We start from the raw sequence: 24,168 nt of genomic DNA, 5'->3' as shown, positions 1-24,168 counted from the left end.
CGGAGCTGTACAATACAAAGAAGATCAGATAAGTACTGCGACAGTGCCTTACCATCTAAAAGAGACAGACAGGCGGGTGCATAATACACCAGATGATTGGAGGAAGTTCCAAGTTCAAAACTGGTGCAAATTTTTGTTGTGGTGGAATTTTTGTAAATTAGATTTGTTGCTATGGAGGATCACCACTGGAATGTTTCAAATCATAAGTTTATTTTAAGGAGGGATTTGAATGTCACAGGATAAGTGTGTCCTGATGCTAGATAAATGCCAGGGCAAATTGGGTGACACTCATTCATGACAGTGTTCTTTTCCAGTGTTTTCATCCCTAGTGCACCAAATGATTAATAAGGAAGATGGTGTCATTTTGGCTGGTAGACATTGGTTTAGTTGACATTTATTTACTGTTCCATTACTGAAAAGCTGCATTCTGACTCAGATAATTGATTTTAGCCATTCAGAAATGAGCTTTACATAAAAACAATTTTAAAAGATTTTCAATTAATTTATAATACACTAAAAATGTAATATACCTCATAAATTACAAAATGTATGGATGAAACGATTTCTTAACTGAAGCTTCACTTTTTAAAAATAATTTTGCCAGTATGCAAGTGTTAGCCAACCATTCATCTGATTAGCTAACACTGAAAAAATAAAACAACATAAAGACTGAGGGTGAAATCCTGATTCTATTGAAGTTAATGGGAGTTTTGCCGTGACTTCAGAGGAGCCAGGATTCACCTCAATCAATGAATGATAACATGCCCTGCTGCATTGTTACAGGTAAAATGTAGTATTTTCTAAAATGTTAATGACTGCTTCAAGAAACAAACCTTTCATATGTTTTATTAAGCCAGTCAGAAGAAACATGGAAGAAATTGGATAGTACCATTTGTAAACACAAACTGCCAGCTTCAAGCGTAAAGGAAAAATACTGAATATTTTTTTCCCTTTAATTTATTTCCATTAATATTTATAAGCTAAAATTCAACCTTTTTTTTTTTAGCAAAACAACTGATTGCCTCCTCTCATAAAGTAAAAGCATAAAACCTTTTCAATCTATTGTGAAATATATCCTCAATTAGTAGAGTCAAGCAGAAAAACAGATGAACCTGAACATTTGATTAAAGGCTAAATCTTGAGTCAATGCATTTTTGATCAATGTATCCGTGCACACGCATAAAAATTAAGATATATGTGACAAAGTTTATCAACACAATTACCCATTGTTACCTGAGTGCCTTAGAAGTCTTGCATGTCTAATTAAAATGTTCCTATATAATCAATATAATTATCTGTTGACAGCTGCCATTAAAAATAATGGGCCTAGGTATTCTAGAACCGTGGTCATCGTGGAGTTACTGCACGTAACCTTTTCTGAATTGAGTACTGATTTTAAAGTGGAGTCATGCATTCTCTAATTAAAATCCTGAAGATCATTATTATAAATACTGTACATGAAAAGAAAAGGAGTACTTGTGGCACCTTAGAGACTAACCAATTTATTTGAGCATAAGCTTTCGTGAGCTACAGCTCACTTCATCGGATGCATACTGTGGAAAGTGTAGAAAATCTTTTTATACACACAAAGCATGAAAAAATACCTCCCCCCACCCCACTCTCCTGCTGGTAATAGCTTATCTAAAGTGATCACTCTCCTTACAATGTGTATGATAACCAAGTTGGGCCATTTCCAGCACAAATCCAGGGTTTAACAAGAACGTCGGGGGGGGGGGGGGGGGACAAGGGGAAATAGGTTACCTTGCATAATGACTTAGCCACGCCCAGTCTCTATTCAAGCCTAAGTTAATTGTATCCAATTTGCAAATGAATTCCAATTCAGCAGTTATTAGCACTGTAGTGTCCAAGAAGTGGATCTCTTGTGTGGACTGGACCAGGCTGAGGTTGATGGTGGGATGGAAATTGTTGACGTTCTTGTTAAACCCTGGATTTGTGCTGGAAATGGCCCACCTTGATTATCATACACATTGTAAGGAGAGTGGTCACTTTAGATAAGCTATTACCAGGAGGAGAATGGGGTGGAGGGAGGTATTTTTTCATGTTTTGTGTGTATAAAAAGATCTTCTACACTTTCCACAGTATGCATCCGATGAAGTGAGCTGTAGCTCACGAAAGCTTATGCTCAAATAAATTGGTTAGTCTTTAAGGTGCCACAAGTACTCCTTTTCTTTTTGCGAATACAAACTAACACGGCTGCTACTCTGAAAACTGTACATGAAGATATTTTTAACTCAACAGATTTAACATTGTAACCAAGAAAACCACATTTTTCTAAACCCATAACTCATTTTGGAGACATATATCTTTGCATCTAACTTTTATTCTTTAATCTGCTATTCTGTATTGTTAGCACTTGAGCAATTTTGACAAAGTTGCTTTGAGCTTTATAAAACAGATGTCACAGGGCACGCATTAAATAATTCTGCTTAATCAGTTCTATTCATATAAATTACTTACCTCATCGCCTATTACAAGTTCTTCCCTGGGATTGTGGAAAAGATATTCATATAGTTTATAGTGTTGAAATAAACTGAAAAAGAAAAGAAAACCTAGCTTCAGCACAGCCACAAATCTTTCGAAAGGAAGTATTCTAAACACATTTGTTACCCTAGGACTTATTCCCTAGGTCAAGGTGACAGATACCTCAGCACTAATAAGAAGAGACACTTGTTGAGCTCTAATTCTAGCTACAATATGTAAGCCATTTCAGGTATTAAAAGATTCATATCAGTTATAATAAACTCAATATGACAATTGAGATATCAGCCCTACCATTGTGAAATTGAGTTTTGGGGCTTAATATTCTGCTCTGAAAAATAACTCAGAAGTTAATTGTTACAAGGGCATAATTTGACCTGCAGGATCTTTATTATTGGTGACGGTACGGGAGTAGAAAATGAACCTAATTGGACTTTCAGATCCCAGGCTGATAGTATACCAAGAAGGACTGAACTGGAAAACTTGAGACACAACAAAGATAGAAGCAAATGAAGCCCTTTTTACATAGGTTTCAGAGTAGCAGCCGTGTTAGTCTGCATCCACAGAAAGAAAAGGAGTACTTGTGGCACCTTAGAGACTAACAAATTCATTTGAGCATAAGCTTTTGTGAGCTACAGCTCACTTCATCGGATGCATTCAGTGGAAAATACAGTGGGGAGATGTATATCCACAGAGAACATGAAACAATGGGTGTTACCATACACACTGTAACGAGAGTGATCAGGTAAGGTGAGCTATTACCAGCAGGAGAGAAAAAAAACAAAAAAACCCCACCTTTTGTAGTGATAATCAAGGTGGGCCATTTCCAGCAGTTGACAAGAACATCTGAGGAATAACAGAACATCACTAGCCATCACCTTCAGCCCCCAACTAAAACCTCTTCAACGCATCATCAAAGATCTACAACCTATCCTGAAGGATGACCCATCACTCTCTCAGATCTTGGGAGACAGGCCAGTCCTTGCTTACAGACAGCCCCCCAACCTGAAGCAAATACTCACCAGCAACTACACACCACACAACAGAACCACTAACCCAGGAAACTATCCTTGCAACAAAGCCCGTTGCCAACTGTGCCCACATATCTATTCAGGGGACACCATCACAGGGCCTAATCACATCAGCCACACTATCAGAGGCTCGTTCACCTGCACATCTACCAATGTGATATATGCCATCATGTGCCAGCAATGCCCCTTTGCCATGTACATTGGTCAAACTGGACAGTCTCTACGTAAAAGAATAAATAGACACAAATCAGACGTCAAGAATTATAACATTCAAAAACCAGTTGGAGTACACTTCAATCTCTCTGGTCACTCGATTAGAGACCTAAAAGTTGCAATTCTTCAACAAAAAAAACTTCAGAAACAGACCCCAACAAGAGACTGCTGAATTGGAATTAATTTGCAAACTGGATACAATTAACTTTGACTTGAATAAAGACTGGGAGTGGATGGGTCATTACACAAAGTACAACTATTTCCCCATGTTTATTCCCCCCCCACCCCCACTGTTCCTCAGATGCTCTTGTCAACTGCTGAAAATGGCCCACCTTGATTATCACTACAAAAGGTTTTTTCTCCACCCCCCAACCCACTCTCCTGCTGGTAATAGCTCACCTTACCTGATCACTCTTCTTACAGTGTGTATGGTAACAACCATGGTTTCATGTTCTCCATGTGTACAAATCTCCCCATTGTATTTTCCACTGAATGAATCCGATGAAGTGAGCTGAAGCTCACGAAAACTTATGCTCAAATAAATTTGTTAGTCTCTAAGGTGCCACAAGCACTCCTTTCCTTTTTACAAGTCACTTTTCATCTTAGAATTGCATTTTAAACTCCAAAATAAATATTTTTTCCAGATTAAAATTTACCTTATATTTACGCTATACATACAGTAGGAAAAACTTGGTAAAAAATAAGTTAGGGGTTTTTTTCTTGTGTGGCAGAACACAAGAAATGGTACATTTCATTGTTACCTCTTTGTTTAGGTTTGTTTTCCCCAAACAAATGGAGAACACAGTATATCAATAATTTTAATTCAGATGACATACTCCCAGAGACCAGGGATTGACACTGGAGTTTTGAATATTACAACAAAAATAACTTAAAAGGGACTTTCACATTGGACTAAAATATTTAAATATATATCTTCCTTAATATATAAATACACTCATCTATCACATGTTTTAAATAATTTTCCTTGCTCCTTTTCCAAAAATGATCAAAGACACAGTACTTATTTAATCAAAGGTGGACTTTATCACAACTCCATGTGTTTTCATCTACAGTACTTGTTCCTGTGAAGTTGTAATGCTGCATTTCTGACATCCCTCACAATACTGTGACACACTGATGGCAAACACAGAATTATGACTTCACAGCAAGTTCAAGCAAAAGTAGAAGTCAACTTCAGTGCAGGCCAAAAACACAACACCCTCTCTTCCAAGAGTTCGTCCCATTCACACAAGTAGTACTCATGGAAGCAAAGACAGTAATCAGATAAATTATCTGTGACTCTGACTCCAGCCCTTCCTGGTTTGTAAGGAAGAGTTGATAACACTCGGGACCTTTACTTACAGATTGTCAACAGGAAATCTACCACCCATCCTTAAAAATGCAATTGTCTAACCAATACTAAGGAAGCTATCACTTTGTGTAGAGCACAAATTACTACCCAGCATCTCAACCTCCCACTCCATTCCCAAGCCAGGAATGAAAAAGTTAGCAAAGACAGTCTCTTAAGGCCACGTTTCAATTGTTAATAGCTTAGTTTTCTCTCCTTCAGGCTTTAGGCCAAGGCAATGGTATTGAGAGAGCATTTGTGCTGATGGATAGCCACCCTCCTGTCCATAGACAAGGGGTGTACACTCAGACTCATCCTGTTGGATCACACCTGCAGCATTAGGTATCACTGATCACCAAACACTCCTGTCCTGGCTCCAAGAAACTGCAGTTGTAAACGGAAACACCTTGAAATGGCTGGGTCTTTATTCACAGAAGGCACTTCACCTCCTAAACACTCACCTGCAGAGACCCACAGGGCTCAGTCTTCTCCCCTATGTTATACAAGATATACATGTATAGTATAGTAAATGTCTGAAAAAATACATTGCCTTCAATAATACAATTCTCCGGACCAGATTGTTAAAGGTCCCCCTACTCCTCCCCCCCCACCCCCCCCAAAAAAAAATCACCAGAAGCAATCCTATCTCTCAATACAGAAACAGCTGACAGGTGAAAAGCAGAAATTCCCAATGTTAACACCACAAAAATTTTACAAACAATTCTTAATAATATGGAAGAATTTAGAGTAACTAGTTTAGAAGGAAAAATGTTTAATCGTGCTTAAGTATTCTTTCACAGAATTCTAGAGAGCAGAGAATTCTTGTTCCTCTCCACAGGCATGCAATAGTAAGGCATTGGAAATGCCAGAAACACAGTTAGCATTTAATCTGCAAAATTCCCCCACTGCAGGAACCGAGCAAGACAGCCAGCCATAAAAGTTGCTTCCCCAGGACCCACTCATGAGTTCAGGCATACGGGAAGGTCAGGGGTGAAGCCATAGCACTGAGGGTCACAAGAGAAGAATGAGGGGGGATTTGATAGCTGCTTTCAACTACCTGAAAGGGGGTTCCAAAGAGGATGGATCTAGACTGTTCTCAGTGGTAGCAGATGACAGAACAAGGAGTAATGGTCTCAAGTTGCAGTGGGTGAGGTTTAGGTTGCATATTAGGAAAATCTTTTTCACAAGGAAGGTGGTGAAGCACTGGAATACATTACCTAGGGAGGTGGTGGAATCTCCTTCCTTTGAGGTTTTTAAGGCCCGGCTTGACAAAGCCCTGGCTGGGATGATTTAGTTGGGGATTGGTCCTGCTTTGAGCAGGGGGTTGGACTAGATGACCTCCTGAGGTCCCTTCCAACCTCGATATTCTATGGTTCTATGATTCTAAGCAGTGCTGCAGCCCATAGAGCAGCCCAGATCAGCTGCTATAATTAGACAAGATCCCAAGGCAGTCCAAGTTATGCTGGTGGCCTCTCCAGACCTGGGAACTGCCCAGAATCAGGAGGGCACAGAGGTGGTTTTGCCTGTGCCTTTTGGATAATGATAATAATTTTCCTACAGACTTGCCCGAATGCATTTGCACAACTTTCAAATGTATGTTTATGTGTGCGCAAACAATTTTGTGCATGTAAGTAGATGAATTCTCAAGTTCTGTGGGCAACTTTATGGTGGCGACTTAAATGTATTTACTGAGCAGGCTCCACAAAATGTAACTGCAGAATGTAACTATTTCAGCCACTCAATTTAATTTGTTGACAAAACAAACTGAGATTACAAAACAAAACAAGAAATTCAGCTGTGTCAAACTCCAAATTTTCTTCACCAGACACAGATTACACAGACAACTAATTTGTTCTACAGTATCTGCCATTCCATTTACAGTACATTTTGTCTGCAATACTTCAGCTCTGATTCCTGCCATGTCCTGGTAGTGAGATATAAGCCTGTGTTTACACAGGCCTCATAATTTATCTGGAACTAATTTAGATAATTTTGACCTTCAGATGACTCTGACCCTCCCAACCTCCTTTGCCATTTTTGGTAACATTTTAGTGTGGATCATTTGTAAATGCCAAAAGACATGTTACTAATAAGTCAAATACCTTGTTTGTCTTATTAGCCATTAGTTTTAGACCATTTTATGTATTTACTGAAAAGGCCCAGAAAGGAGCCAGACTGACAGTGCTGAACAATCAAATCCTCTCTTTATACCCACAAAATATTTCATGGTATATTGTAGTGGATTGTGTCTTATGTATATGACATTTTACTTATTCATGATGATGATGATTTTGGAAGTTCTGAATTCATTCTTTAATGGAACTATTTTTAACCTAGCACCCATAATCCTATGTTAAGGACAAAAATTCTCTTTCTTCTAAGATATATAAATTTAATGTGCTTGCTCTTTGTTTCTGTTGTTACCGATGGTGATTTTTTTGGTGACCAATGCTACTAACAATTGCACACATGATTAATTTTACTCTTGTAACTATTTAAAGGATCGGACCTTTTATGATGTCATGTAAGCAAGTGAAGGTGATTAAGACTGACATTTTCCTAGATCAACTGTTTCCTGAAAGAAACTGGCAAAAGATAAGTTGATGTGTATTTGCGAAGGGAAACAAAACAAAAAAGAGGATAACTGTCATCTTTCACTAAACCTGAAAGCTGCTGAACAGTTTGTGCCAATATAGTTAAGCATTCATTCCTCTTTCCTTTATACATCTCAGGGGTTCATAACTCAACTGTAAAAATTTGATCTGAACTGAAACATAGCATATTCACTTTAAGAGCGACAGACCTATCATTTAAAAATTAAACAAGTAAAAGAAAGATGGGAAAATACATTAATTAAAAATGTAACAAAAATTAGTTATTTTTATATTTGTATAATTTGAAAATGACTTCAAAGCTTAAATATACCAATTTATTTTTTATTTATTAAAAAATATGTAAGCGGCTGAAATAATGGCTTTTATATATGGTGTACTTTAGTGTATGTATATATATATTTTGCTCAGCAATTTGGGAAGGATTTTTAATATTCATGCACACCCTTGATTAACATCCAGATTAGTTGTTAGCCAGATTAACATTCCACTGGGAAAGTTACAGGGCCTGATCCTACACGCACTGAAGTTAAGATTTCAATAGAAGTAAGACTAGGTCTATGGTCTCATAGGTCAAAACACTACAAACTACATGGACCTGATCAGTCTAAATACATAGTTACCCAAGAGCACTGTGGTCTTTCAATGAAAGAACCTTTGTTCCATAAAAACATATGAAAGTTTTAGAAGGAAAAAAAGACAAAAAAAGTTAAGATGACATTCATAAATACCACGACAACTTTTACTTTAGGGCTAAATCATGACATTTTGATCTAGCCCAAAGCAAGGGGCAGTTCATTTTTGCACTGTGCCTCGAGCACTCTGGGAGTGAGATTTTCAGTGGATTTCCACCTCATCTCCCCACTGCTCAAGACAGAGTGTCTGCACAGGTGTATACCTAGTACGGTGTATGCTCCTCAATGTGCTGGAGGTATTATTCTTCACTACCTCTCATCCCTTTTTGCCCACCTGCAAAAGCAAGGGATACAGTGGCTCTGTGAAGCATGCCACCTGCCATGTGATGGAAACAAATGGCATGGTATACTGGGGTAAAGAGTGTCTTACATCCCCTTACTCCCTTGCACTGGTATGCAGGATGAGCCACTATCCAGCCTTACATTTGTTACATTTAAAAAATACATACTGCTGCTTGTTTGCAGCCACATCTCTTTTTGTGCTTACAACAGCAGTAGTTTGCAAGCTGGTGATGGACCTCTTTTGTACTGTGGTACAGGCTGCCTAGTAAAAGCAACACACTAATGATTTTTAGAATAGCGTTGTACATAAAACATGGATTTCCTATTCCATTCATGAGACCATCCCAAATTGGCTTTGAACGTAATCTATGTTCAAAATTCAAATAATTGTCATGTTTGCAGTATTGTTATAGTCGTGCTGGTCCCAGGATATTGAGAGACAAGATGGGTGAGGCAATATTTTGTATTGGACAAACTTCTGCTGGTGAGATAGAGAAGCTTTCAAGTTACACAAAGCTCTTCTTAAGATCAGACAGATGAAAGTCACCTGAAGAAGAGCTCTTTGTAGCTCAAAGCTTATCTTTCACCAACAGAAGTTGCTCCAATAAAAGATATTACCTCACCCACCTTGTCTCTCAAATAATGTTCATGATTAGTATTTATTCATTATGGCCTTGAGCCAGTACAATACTTAAGTACATAACTTTAACCATGTGAGTAATCCCACTGAAATCAATCGGACTACTCACTGGTTTGAAGTTACATACATGATCTAGTGCTTTGCTGGACTAAGGCCTAAAACTATGCCATTTATAACTGAATCATTAAGATAATGCTCTACCCTTTCCCTCCTCTCTCCATTCCTCACCACAAAAAAAAAACCAAAAAAACGGGGGGGGGGGGGGGGGAGGAATAACTTGCTGTTGCCCAGTTGAAGAATAGAGAATCTTCACCATCAAGACCATGAAATAGGATAGAGTGTTAGTCTAAACTTTGAAGTCATTGGGTTGTATCATTTGAGGCCAGAGCCTTGTTATTTAAGTAAATGGTTTTGGGTTGTTGGGTTGTTGTTTTTTTGGGGGCGGGGGAGGAGGGGGTGTTAGTGTAATGTTCAGGAGTTTCTGGCAAAGTTTGATCATGTTAAACTAAATAACTCTCTCATTTTATTGGCAGATACTTTACAGTGCTGAATTATTAGAATATAAACATAACTGATATTGGAAAAAAAGAATACCTGATCTTCAAGTAATTGATTATAGCCTTGGCTTGATCAACACTGAAGAAATCCAAGCCACCACTTTTTTCTGAATGAGACTCCCCTATTCCAGCCATTGCTCTCCCAAGCTCTTTTATGTTGTCTTCAAGCGTCATGTGTTTGGCTGCAATTCAATCCAGAACAAAAACTAAACATAGATGTGACAGATGTTTTCTTGGCACAATACTGAGAGACTTTTTTAATGTTTGAAAAGTTCCATTTGAGGCCATGTAGAATATTTTTTTAAAAATTGGACAAATTTTATTGCTTATTTCCATTATTCTTAAAAAAAAAAAACAGTAGTCTTAACATTCCCTCACAACACCATCGATGGTCACTTTGTCCTGTAGGGACAAAAGTAGATGACACACAAACTACTTAGTTGATAGCTTATTTACTCAGATATTGTCATCATAATTACATGAACAGAGAATCAGGGATAGATTCTATTTCAGATGCTGAACACAGAGGTATCAAAGAATAACCACGGTGGGAAGAGAGGAGAGTAATCTTAGATACACAAAATAGGGTGTGAACAGGAAAGAAGCCACAGGAAGTGGGAAGCCTGAATAATAGAATTGGGAATGCCAACAAATGGGGAGTCCCCGAGAATTAAAGCAAAAAAGGAGTGAAGTTGTGGGGTTAGAGCAACACATGAAGAAGGGACAGAAGTCACACCTGGAAGGGAACTGGAGGCCCTGCGCACTCCTGCGAGGTGCTAGGCACCATAAACTCCTACCGACTTCAGTAGCAGTTGAAGGTGCTCAGGGATCTGAAGGGATCAAATCTGGGCACCAAATGCTGTCCACGGCTGTATTTTCTACAGCCTTCAATCTTCAAGCTAGATTGCAGTCGGAGACTAGCCCTTCTTTGAATTAGCACTCTTCCAACTGAGGCACAACTAACAGATGACTAATCCAAAGTAGTATTACTTATGCTGCCTCAGGCCCTGTTTCAGCATTTATTTATGCATGTGCTTAACTTTAAGCACTTGCTTAAGTCCAACCACATGCAGCAAAGAATTTTAGCACAAGATGAACATTAAAGACATGCCGAAGTGCTCACTGACTTCAACAGGAATTCAGCACACGCTTAAACTTAAACCCACATGCCAATCTCTCTCCTCCAGCTTCTCATTCTGTCTTAGAGTTCACCTCCCCACTCATCTCTTTGCCCCAGTCTCTTTGTCCTATCAGTTACAGTTCTCTCCTCCCACCTCCCCACACTGGTTCTCAGTCCCAGTCTCCTTGCACAGTGAGTCCCAGTCTTCCAACTAGCTTCCAATACCTGTCTCCTGGCTAACCAGTCTCAATCTCACCCTCCACCCCAACTTCCAATTCTAGTTCCCTTACCCCTCCAACCAGTTTCCAGTTCCAGTCTCCCAATCCCAATCTTCTCTCCCAGGTCCAGCTCATGTCCCCATTGCATATGAAAAGGCAACTTTCTTCTCCATGCTCATTCAAGGGGGGCGGGGGGGGGTAGGAATACTGAGATCACAGGAGACAGACTCCCTTGTTCTCAGACAAGATGTCTGAACCCAGCATAGCTCGTAGCAGAACAGCACCTGCAGGGAAAGTTCTGCTCAGCCCCAGGATGGAGCATGCTCAGTAGAGACAAAATCTTCAGTGAGTTAGCTGCTAAAATCTAAAAAAAAAAATATCTACTGAGCATATGTAAATAGTGATTTTTTCCCCAAAAGCTTATAACTTCACCAAATTTGGGCAGATTTTCACAAGGACAGAGAAAGACACATCCCTGATACACAGGTCACCCTCCTCCCAAATTTCAAGTCCCTGCTCCAAAGCATGAGATGCTTAAAAGAGAGAAAAAAAAAAAAAAAGGTCACCAGGGTATTTTAACATGGGCAAAACAATGTATTCTTCCACACTCTCATTGAAATAGCGGAAGCGTTTTAGCTGAAATTTTCCAAAAAAAATTCAGCCTGAGGCAGACACCTGGCATGGAAAATTTCAGCCCAAATGGTTAAAGTTTGGCAAAGTCTTAAGCAACTGAAAATAGGGTTTTATAATGTGAAATGTCAGGCAAACCTAACCACAGCCAGCACTACCAGTCCTGCCTATAATATTATATATACACATACACGAACACAGATACACCCAGGAAAACTCATTTCTGATATGCTTCCATTCTTCTCAATAGTTTCATTAGTACAGTTAATCCATATTAAGGTATTCGTGTAGTGAAGACTCTACAGCAAGACAACTGGAATTCCTAACAATTATTTTCCTAACCATGAAGCATATGTACATTCTGGCAAAATTCCTAACTAATTCTATTCAAGGACCTTTTGCAAGGTAATAATACGGTAAAAAGTTATGTGTTTAATTTTTTTAAAATTCACCTATTCTTTTCTGAAGGAATAAAAGTTTAACTGCAGCCAAGAGTTATATCCAAAATACAGTGCACACACCATGCTGATATTCAGGGAGAAAATGAATAATTTAATATTTATTTCTAATTAAAATATTAACTACTTACATTAAAAACAAGTAATTGAGAGAACATGCTAAGTTTCTGTTCAAGTGAATATTTTAAGAATTATACTTACTGCTGAGGTTCTCCAACAGAAAGTTTAAGATGGCCATGAATCCTGAGAGCTGTACATGAGTGAAGTCCATCTCTTTAGCCCACCAAAATCCAGACACATAATAATCTAGTAAAACAGCTTCCTTCAAAGATGTCTTAATTTGTCTGAAATTGAGAAACTCTTCCAGTTTTCTGTGGTGGAAAGGTGAAGTATAAAATCAAGTGAGAGGTTCCACAAGTTTGATTTAGTCTGCCTGCAATCATGTGTGTATTCCAGGCAACTGATTCAGCTATATCATTTAATACATTAATACTGTTCACAGGACAAATCAGTAATTAGCACCATGAACCCAATTCTTCATGTTTCCTCAAGCACTGTTTAGGTATATTAAAATACGAGTTATGATGATACTACATTTAAGTGTAAGTTATGAAGAAAAAATGGTATGATGACTTCATCTGTATATCAGTGGGTGCACTTGACACATTTTGACTGATCAAAGGTATCCCTTCTTGTATCTTTCGGGTAAGATGTGCAACCACAAAGTCAAAAGTCTTCTATGTAACAAACATGTAACAGATATAAAGGAGATCTAAAATTCACAAATTATTGAGTGAGATGAAGCTGAAAATCCAAGAGAAAATCAGCTTTTATTTTCTTGGGAAGTTTTAGGGTGAAATGAGACTAGAAAGGAAAAATACTGTGAACCCTGTCTTCACATACACTTCTAAAAGTAAGCTTCATTGCAACTCCACTTTCTACAAAAAGGTCCTAGCTGCAGCTCCATCTGGGAGCAAAGTTGAGGTTGCTGTCACAACACTATGACTCAAACAGCATGATAACGTGACACCTGCCTTTATAATAATAATAATGGACATAATACTCACTGGTGACGATAATTGATTCTACTATGTTATACTAAGAAATCTGTCTGGAACACTCAAACACAAATGGGTCAGGTATGCAGCGTTAAGATGTAAATTAGGTTTAGGCTAAAGATTTGGGTTTGAGGCCAAATCAAGGCTAGGGTTTAGGCTCAGAATGGATGGTGACAAAATCCCATAAGTCATTCTTGTACAATTTCAGCATCAAATGGCAGAATTCTCATACCAGCATTTATTGTTGCAATATTTCCTAGGGTATCTGCAGTAAGCTACAGCCATTCATGCACAGGCCCATACCCTAAATACTGACCCCTGCCATGTCCTGACAATGCAATTTTAATGAAGCCATGCTCCTAGGGCCTCCCCTTGACTGCAACAGCCCCTACGACCCATCAGATGACATAGAACAGAGAAAACTTTCTAGGCTGTATTTTTTGTCAATATAATGTCATTTTCAGAATTCTTTTTCTTAGTATGTTTAATATAACCAATCATCCTATTTGCCTTTTAACTGCAGCTGTACTGAGTAGGCATCGTTACTCCTCTTAAGTCTCTTTTCTCAGTGGTTCCTGCAAATTCATCACCATAAAATTTCTTCACCCATGCTTACATTTTTTCAAAATTTAGTGTTATCTGCAATGAAGTTGTCTAATATTCAACATGTTTAAATCCATCTGGAGTTTGTCACAATTCTCCAAATCTTTACTAATCAACTGCATAGTGCTATACTCAACCTTCACCAACTCAGCGTACACTTCCTCAGTCAGCCTATTATTGATTCCTGGGGACCTCCTTACTCTTTATCTCTCTCATTACGACTCTTTATTTCTCACAGCTACACAAGTTTTTAATTGATAATAAGACTTTGCTCTTTATCTCAGGCTATTCATGTTCTTTAATGTTCCCTTAAGAACAAACCTTACATTATATCTGAAAATTCAACTAAATAATATTGGGTAAAATTATCAAAAGTGCCTAAGTAATTTCATAGCATAAGTTTCATTTTCAAAAGTGATTTGGGCACTTAGGGGCCTAAGTCTCCTTGAAAGTCAAGTCACTTAGGTGCTTTTGAAAAAGTCTCAATCTTTATTTTTTTCTAAATAACGAAGTTTAGAAAGGAGAAATTTCTCCTTAGAAAAGCCATGCTTTTTTTTGACCATATTCATTTATGCCTATTGCGTTCAGAATTAGTACTATCCTTTTTTATTTTTCTGCATTAATGCAATGGATTAGAGAGGGACAGGGCTGGGGACTTCAGTTTGCAATTCCGCCAATATACCTCAACTGTGTTTTAGAGAAAATAGTTTAGATTCCATGTTCTCTCGGTCCTTGGCCAGTTAAGATAGCCAATAAAGGTGCCAACTGTAATAATTGTTTTTACTTCCCAAAAAATCTGAATCTTTTTTCTCTGCTTCTTATCCCCTCCTAAAAAGACAAAGTACTATCAGACCTACGAATAGGCAACTAACTGTTCACGGTGTTCACAAAGCCAGAAAGTTATACTGTTGAAGGATACAAAAAAAAAAAAGATGTGTTTTATTAATCAAACTAGTGAACAATATAAAGGCTCACTAGTGAACAATATAAAGAACATAATTCATTAAGTTTTGTTTAAAGCATTACCTCTGTTCTACATGATGAATTTGTGCAGCTGTACATATACAAGTTGGTTAAAAACACTGAGTCATGTACTGAAATGGAAGTGGAGTGTGGCCAACTGTGAACTTTCCAAAGTTTGAAACAGTCCATATCCTCTGTCTTATAAGCTTTTGCCAACATTATGCTTTCACAGTCGTTATTTCAAGGGAATTAGGGTTTTCTGATATTCATTTTTTCAATATTCTGCAATGTATGTGATTGACACAATGAGATTCTTTATATATCTTCTATTATTACTATTGCTATTTTTTTCATGGAAGATGCTCAGGTACTATGGTGGTGGGCAGCCGTAAAATCTTTAGATCAATAGACAAAACAAGGAAATTGCTATAACACATCAGACACATAATCCATCGAGCACAACAGTGGCCAGGAAACTTTACAGTATATAAAAACGATGCCCTATGGTGAGAGACAGATGTTTCAATACTGGTACTAAATTGTTTGTTCTACCTAAAATGCCCTTGAAGCATCCTCTTTTCAGTCAAATGCAGTACATGTCATAATTTAAGATCCATCTGTGAAAGTGTATATATATATCAGCTGAGATGAAGAGAAACACAAAGGTCTCTCAGTATTTTCCTTTCTAATCTTAGATGAGAGATTTTGACAAGAAATTGTGTTACAGGGTGATAATGAAATTTGGTCTCAATTGACGTGAATGTTTCATTCTCTAATGCCACAAGTAGGAGATCTATTGTGCAGGGTAAAAGACTAAATGGGGGAAAAATCTTTTTAATATTAGATGGGGAAAAATGTCTTTCCAATTTCTCTATGGAATCCCACTAGGTCAACAATAAGTGATCTTTTTCCTAACAACAAAGAGAAAGAGTATTTCAAGGTAATGAATCATATCTTTTTAATCTTACCTAAAACATTTGTATTTATCCACCAACGGCAGAATTTTCAAAAGTACCTAAGTAACGTTAGAGCATAAGTTCCATTGACTTTACCTTGCTAAGAACTTACTACTAGGTGACTTTCAATGGGACGTGAGCGCCTCAGTCACACAGGCACTTTTGAAAATGTCACCCCTGAAATTTAACACCAACACATTCAGTTGTGGCTGCCTAAAGTTTGACTCCTAAATCCTTAAGAACGTAGATATCTTCATATGAAGCTTTTTGCCACTTTCCTAAGGGTCAGTTTTTATTATATCCAAACTCCTCTATTTTTTCAGCTTTAGACATTAATCTGAAACCTAAAAATGAGGTCTAAGACACAGGAGGAGGCAGTTTAAAGTGCTCAATTTTGCCCTACTCTACTCACATTGAAGTCAATAGGAGCTTTACCATTATCTACAATGGAAGCAGTTAGCCCAACTCACTGAGCACTTTCGAAACAAATCACACCTGTATATATTTAAAAACATCAAATATCCAAAACCATATCATCTTGCAATATCCATACAAAGAAAGTGAGCAAAGGAGAAAGAAAAATAAAAAGATGGAGAGAATATAGGAGAAGAGTACATTCTGAGACCAACATTATTTTCTTATTTACCCCATTACTGCCATTGTCCACAAGTGTCCCAAAAATTGGATTAAATCATCATTCACTTAGCATACAAGTCTTCAAAAAATGCCATTTGCCACATATATAAATCAATATTGCAGTGCTGGTGGAGTTAATTTAACCAGCTATATTAAAATAATTGTCTTGCACAGAGTACTAGTGTTATTCATTTCTTTTGCAAATGAGATTTTTTATTTCAATAAAGTCATGAATTAGTATCATAGTGAAAGATCAAGGTAGTGGCAAGTTCACTACTTTCCACCACCTCCAGAATTTGATTTAACGTAAGTCTTTTATGAAGGCAAGATCACACTAAATGATCAATATCAAAGTTATCACTCCTGATATCTTCAACAAAAATAGTCAACTGATAAATCACACAAGTTCTCTTTTACCAAGACACAAGCACCAGCATTATCTATATCCGTTATATATTACTGTTACTTACTTTTGAACCCCTTCTACATTTTGTTCTGACAAAGCACTAATTTGGGGAAGAGAAAGAAACGTCCATGCCATAATCTCTCTACCTACAGTATCTTGTTCTTGGCCTTCTTCCTATACAAAAACAGTAGATTGTATTTAAAAAATCATCTAATTTACATAACACTTTTTTTCTCAAAGAACTTTACAGAACGTTCATACAAAGATAATTCATCCAACACCAAAATAGAAATGCAGGAGAAATTTTCTGCCAGCAACACAAGACAGCAACAGTGTTTAGGGATGTTTAGGGAGGTGAAGTTAGGTGGATACATGAAAAATAACTTGTTCACCCACCTTAAACTAAAGGGGAACTTTTACTTTTAAAAGACAGAAACTGCTCTACCATTCTGTTTTCTCTGTACCGAGAAAAACAAATGCTTGACTTTTCCCTATTCATCTCAGTGGCGTGTTAACCACTAAACCCATTTTTGACAATTTAATTCTGTGCAATTAAAAATAAATAGATGATTTTCTAATAGTCTAACAAAAAAAATAGAAAATGTATACTGTGATCTAAATTATGTAACTACTTTTCCGAAGAAAATGCATACTCATATTGCTGAGAATAATTATTCCCCTGTGGTGCGTATAAGAAATACTCATTCAGAAATATTACAAAGCAGGATATGTGGTTGATAGTGGATGATAAACTGAACATGAATTAACAATGCAATGGTCTTCTAAAATCAATGGAAATACTTGACTGGATTATATAGTTGACTTCAGTGGGAAAATTTAGAAAGTCAATCAGTAGGCAAATAAAAATTTGTTATTAGTTTAGTTAAGTAATGAAACAAGATGGCAAGAAAAGTTATGAAATCACTGTCAGTGTCTGACACTTATCTATTGGCTAGTCTACACTACTAAAATGTCCTGTTGCTGATAATGAATGGCAGCAATTGGTGCAGATGAATTTGTGATGAACACAGTTCATACACAAGCTTAGACAAGGTCAAACTGTGTTCAGCACCATTTCACTAACAGTGATTCAACCTTGCTGTGAGGATTCAAAGCACTATAAAATGGAAGCTATATCATTACAAAGTTTTAAAATGGAATTGTTGTGCAAAATGAATATTTATCTACTAATAGTTTTGGGATATTTCTGTACCGAAGCAAAAGAAAGTGCTAGTAGCACTAAGACATCATGAATTGTACACATTTTTATACTCATAGGATTCAATACCACTGAAGTCTATAAGGATTTTTTCATTTACTTGAATGCGGCGGGATTAAGCTCCTGGAATAAGGTTTGTGCTCAGCTACACACACAAAGAAATGGAAGAGGGCCTCCAAAGTTGGCTCAGCTTCAGCATCACTGACATTCACACTTCAAGGCAGTATGAGTACTGGTAAGGTGGGAGTACAATTTTGGACTGGTGCTCTGCTAATTCTACCCATAGCCAGAGAAAGACACACTGAAGAGTACCCCTTCTGCTGCTGCAGAGTTGTAGCATGACTTCCACAACCTTGGAGATGGCATAACTGGGCAGCTGATTATGGCTGCAAAAAACAGGACTGCAAGAAGCAATGAGTACCAAAGATCTACTGGACACACTAATATTTGCTGGTTAAGCATTAGTCTATTTTCATATGTACTATAGTTGATAATATTCACTCTTCTTAGCTTTTCATTATATACTGTCTCCAGCGGTAACAATATTGACCTAAAGTACAATGTTTCAAGACAGTTCAACAGCATGAAAGTAATGAGGAAAATAAAAACTTCCCTCTGACACAAGTAATGGTAATAAAGCATTTATTATGAAAAAACTACTCCTATGTTAGTAATGTTATACAAGTGATTCCCAAACTTGTTCCGCTGCTTGTGCACAGAAAGCCCCTCACGGGCCAGGCCAGTTTGTTTACCGGCTGCGTCTGCAGGTTTGGCCGATCACGGCTCCCAGTGGCCGCGGTTCGCTGCTCCAGGCCAATGGGAGCTGCTGGAAGTGGCGGCCAGTACGTCCCTCGGCCTGCGCTGCTTCCAATGTACATGGCAGAGGGGCATTGCTGGCACATGATGGCATATATCACATCGGTAAATGTGCAGGTGAATGAGCCCCTGATGGCGTGGCTAATGGGATTAGGTCCTATGATGGTGTCACTTGAATAAATATGTGGACAGAGTTGGCATCAGGCTTTGTTGCAAGGATAGGTTCCTGAGTTAGTGTTTTTTTGTGTGGTATGTGGTTGCTGGTGAATATTTGCTTCAGGTTGGGGGGCTGTCTGTAAGTGAGGACTGGTCTGTCTCCCAAGATCTGTGAGAGTGAGGGATCATTTTTCAGGATAGGTTGTAAATCTCTGATGATGCTCCACCCTCTTGTCAACTGTCTAAATGGGACATCTTGATTACCACTACAAAAGTTTTTTTTTCTCCTGCTGATAATAGCTCATCTTAACTAATTAGCCTCTCACAGTTTGTAAGGTAACTTCCAACTTATCTGTGTGTATATATCTATATATCTATCTATCTTACTATATGTTCCATTCTACGCATCCAATGAAGTGAGCTGTAGCTCACGAAAGCTTATGCTCTAATAAATTTGTTAGTCTCTAAGGTGCCACAAGTACTCCTGTTCTTTTTTCAAAGAAAAATGTTTGCAGGACAGTCATAAGGTTAAACATCAGATATTGAAAAGCTCCAGCTCTTAAGTGAAAAACAAATAAGCTAATGGTGGCTTAAAAAAGTATACTATCAGTAATACCAGAGAGGGTCTTTCGACAGACTGGTGTATCCATGAGGCACATCTGTGAAAATTACCGCTGATATGATATCCTGGAAGAAAACTGAACTATGTCCCTCAAAAGAGTCAGAGAAAAATGAATGTAAGAGTCTCTGTACCTCTCAAAGATATTTATTTATTCACATGTATATGAAACTACAATATAAAGTACTCATCTAATGGTTTGGGCACCCATGAAAATCTTTTAAAAAATACACTAATAAATAAACAGACCCATCAAATACCTCAGATCAAATCAAGTAACTCAAGCGTGTAGAAACCTGAGCACCTCCTCCAAAACAGTGCCACAGAACGGCGGGGGCTATGACTGTGGACAAAATGGAGGCCAAACAACTGTCATATAAAAGGTTGCAGCCCACTTATTACTACCTTATAAGGCATTTCATTATTAAATTAACTTTCAAATATTTTAAATCCAAAATCTGTCTACATGAAACAATGAAGATACAATTCTTAAATAACAATTTAAGAGAGCCTCCACTGTCCACTCCAACACTGGAAAATTAAAATCAACAGCCACTATTTTTAACTACTGTACTTCTCTTGCTGTCATATAAATAAGGAAGAAAACAAAAATAGCCACGTTAATTTCAATTCCATTCAAAAGAGAAAAACAGATGTGTCACATGCAAATGACAAAGCCTATAAACTAAGGAATGGAAGTTTGTTCTCGTATGTTTGGTGTATATTTAAAGCAATAAAAAGTAGAAATCAACAAAACAGAAAATATCAGAAGCACTTGTGTCCTTTTAATAACAAAATACTGTATTTTTCTGAGATGCCACAATTCAGATTTCAAGAAGATTTTGGATCAGCATATATTTGTTCTGAAATTAAACTTTTACTATTACTAGACAATCTGCAGCTCTGAAAATAATGAAGGATATCTCAGTAATAAAAATACCAAATGAAGAAATAAGACCCTGTTTATATTGTATGTTGCGATATTTATGATTCAGATGTTGTGTTTTCTGCAAACAGTAATATATAATTGCGTGTTTCTTAGAAGGTCAAACAATTAAGACTGTTTAATCAATCTAAAACAAAACTGTGTCCTGCAGATGATAAAAAGAGTAAAAATAATAGCACAATGTACCCTGTATTATGTAGCGCACATAACAAGTAACATTAGATTCAGCCAAAACCTGAAACTTAAGTAATTTAATGCAGAATGCATGACATCACCAAGTTCGTAATCAAACAAATTCTTGAGACAATAGTATACACTATAAACTTAATTTAAAATACATTAAATGAACTAAGAAATGTGAGTAAAAGATTATAAAACCTAACAAAAAATAGACTATATGAATAAATTTACTCTGAACTCTTTATAGGAATTGTTATAAAGTTGTAGAAAAAGAAAATACTTCTGTGATATATTTCAAATACAATATATTTTCTACAAGTTGCCTTCTTCTGTATAGTATACATATTTTAAACCACAATTTAGTTGATTGAATCGTACCAATTTTTTGCTTTTTTCCCGACCAACCTGTTTACAGATACTAATATAAAATAAAAGTAATATTTTGGAAAGTATGTAAATCTCTCCTAAAACACTAGAATATTTAGTAATACATTTTACAGAAGAAGAGGATTTCCTTCAACACGGGCTTTTTAAATTCCCACTATCAAAGAGAAAAAGAATCGTAGAGTTTTGTATATCAACCCAGCACCAGTGTCTGAGTGCCTAAAGATGTCAAGGTATCATTATAAATTCAAGCCTAATTTAATGGTGTCCAGTTTGCAGATTAATTCCAGTTCTACTGTTTCTCGCTGGAGTCTGTTTTTGAAGTTTTTTTGTTGAATAATTGCGACCTTTAGGTCTGTAATTGAGTGTCCAAGGAGGTTGAAGTGTTCTCCAACTGGTTTTTTAATGTTATACTTTGATGTCTGATTTGTGTCCATTAGGCTTGAATAAAGACTGGGAGTGGATGCGTCATTACATTAACTAAAAACTATTTCCCCATGAAAAGAAAAGGAGTACTTGTGGCACCTTAGAGACTAACAAATTTATGCTAAATTTTCCCCCTACTGTTACTCACACCTTCTTGTCAACTGTTTGAAATGGGCCATCCTGATTATCACTACAAAAGTTTTTTTTTTCTCCTGCTGATAACAAGACCAATCAATTAAGGTGGGCTATTAAGAGTTGGTATGGCAACCCCCATTTTTTAATGTTCTCTCTCTCTCTATCTTCCTATTGTATTTTCCACTGAATATATCTGATGCAGTGGGCTTTAGCCCACGAAAGCTTACGCTCAAATAAAGTTGTTAGTTTCTAAGGTGCCACAAGTACTCCTCCTTCTTTCTGCTGATACAGACTAACACAGCTACCACTCTGAAACCTGTCAGTGAAATAGGTCAAGCTGACACGTCATAAAGTATTGTCAGCACTTACCTTTCCATAGGCTAAATCTTCTGTCTGCTCCACTTCGCAATTTTGAGGAATTTAACTTTATTTATGCATTTAAACATCTGAAACCAGCACCTCTGACTGAAATGAAGATCAGGTTTATTTTCTATGCTCTACAGAGGGCATGGAATCTGCACATTAAGGCATTTGGGGTGAAATAAGCCCCCAGAATGGACAGAATTAGCAAAATAACACTATCTCATGATACCATCTGAAATACATGGATTTGGAGGTAGAAAGTTTGAACTTAAGCAAATGTCGACCTAAAGAAGAATAACTTGTACTCTTGAGCTTCCTCTGAAATGCAGTCCATAGAGAGTTGTGTGTCTACCTGTGAAATCACACATCTATAAGCCAAATCCGAGATCTAGTGTAGAAAAAAAGAGCATTCAGGAGGAATCTTGTGAGGACTTGTGAAACTCCCTAGAAGGCTTTAGGTACATAAATCAATGAAGGGATTACATGGAGACAAAAATATAATATCATCTGTGATAAATCTAATCTTGTTCCCATACTGTTCACGTCACAAAATAAAACTGCATGCATTTCCCTCAGACCAACAACGAAATTTTAAAAATTAAGATGCTCTCTCAGCATGAATAAACCAAGAAAAATCTGTATATTGAGAAGGGTCTATAAAGGACACAGCATATTTCAAGTACAATAAACATATATCACAAAAACTTCATTTAAAAACCAATGAAAGGTGCTGAGAAACAACAATAGACTTACCTATCACATAATTTACAAATTCACAAGCACTTAAAAGCAACTATAGTTAAGGACATTATAAATTTTACAGTCCACACAGAAGAAATAATTAGTTCATATTAAGTATGAAGTAAAGTTACTTTATCACAGCACAACCTTAACGTTGATAACATTAGCTAGTCATTTCCTCGCTTTTAATGAGACAATCGGTAAATTAAAAGAGTTGTCAGTTAGCAACCTCAACTGGTTTTAGAAAAGTTTTTGGTATGGGAATTTCCCACCTTGTGTATGTGTGTGTGTGTTCTTCTTAAACTCTCTTTATTGTAAATATTACAAGTCTATACCATGCATAAAACTTTCATTTCATTTTCACCAACATTTTTAATGCATACACTCTTCTTTTTCCCTTTTGTACAGCTAACTGGAGAACTAGTAACATCTCAAAGGTTTAAATAAACAGGATGTGACTTGCCAACAGATTATTAAACAAAAGGAGTGAGCACTGCTGGCCAACCTCATAACAAGAGTCCTGCCTCCTGCAAAGCACACCTGGGGCAAGCTCCTCACAGGCAGGAGGCAGCTGAGCTAGCAAGGCCTGGCTGCATCCCTTCCCTTCTCCCTGAACGCGGGGCTAAGGCCTTGCACATTCAGGGTCAGACCCAAGCCTGGGACCGCCCCCAGCTCTGGCACCCAGCGCGCGGGGATCTCTGCACCTCGGCAGACTTGCCGCGGCAAACCCGCCCGGGGAGCCGGCGCGGGGGTCAGCCCCGCGGAGCTGGTGCCGGGGAGCGGGAGGCTGCCGTGACGCCCCCACCCCGGCCCACAGGCGCTGCCTCCAGGCGGGGTAACGGGGGCAGCCCTCGACCCGCCACGCGCCGCCCTCGAGCGGGGGCCCCGGGGCCGGCGGAGGGGGCTGGGGGCTGCGGACACTCGCTAAGGGGCGGGGAGCGGAGCCGGTACCTGCCTGGTCTCCTGCCCCTTCGCCTTAGCCGCCATGCCGGGCGGGCCGCGCGTCTCTGCGTTGCCCTGGGAGGCGGCGGGGGCGACGTTAGCGCAGGGGAGGCGGCCGGGACAGCAGCGGCCCCGCGGGGCGCTTCCCGGGAGCGCGATCCGCCCTAGCACCCCTCTGTGATCCCCACAGCACCCATCCCCTGCGTGACCCCCCCCACCGCCACAGCACCCATCCCCTGCGTGACCCCCCAACCCCCACAGCACCCATCCCCTGCGTGACTCCCCCACAGCTCCCATCCTCTGCGTGACCCCCCCC

The 24,168-nt window shown here is 38.2% G+C and overlaps 1 protein-coding gene across 2 annotated transcripts in view; it reads right to left on the bottom strand.

The window, feature by feature from the left end:
• CABCOCO1 (ciliary associated calcium binding coiled-coil 1) overlaps positions 1–23,943 on the bottom strand; it is a 64,554-nt gene extending 40,611 nt beyond the window's left edge. The window contains exons 1-5 of one of the 2 annotated variants that reach the window (XM_074959955.1): positions 23,862–23,943; positions 16,990–17,095; positions 12,505–12,674; positions 9,915–10,059; positions 2,479–2,551 (exon numbers count right to left, since the gene is read on the bottom strand). In XM_074959955.1, the coding sequence (XP_074816056.1) occupies positions 2,479–2,551; positions 9,915–10,059; positions 12,505–12,674; positions 16,990–17,060 (459 nt within the window). In that variant the 5' untranslated portion in view covers positions 17,061–17,095; positions 23,862–23,943. Of the gene's footprint in view, positions 1–2,478; positions 2,552–9,914; positions 10,060–12,504; positions 12,675–16,989; positions 17,100–23,861 lie in introns of both variants that reach the window. The other variant, XM_074959954.1, reaches the window with a different exon arrangement.
• Between the last annotated feature and the right edge of the window lie 225 nt (positions 23,944–24,168).

This window comes from Natator depressus, chromosome 7 (assembly GCF_965152275.1).
Source record: "Natator depressus isolate rNatDep1 chromosome 7, rNatDep2.hap1, whole genome shotgun sequence".
In the NCBI taxonomy this organism is placed as follows: domain Eukaryota; kingdom Metazoa; phylum Chordata; order Testudines; family Cheloniidae; genus Natator; species Natator depressus.
This window is presented reverse-complemented; position numbering and strand designations above follow the sequence as displayed.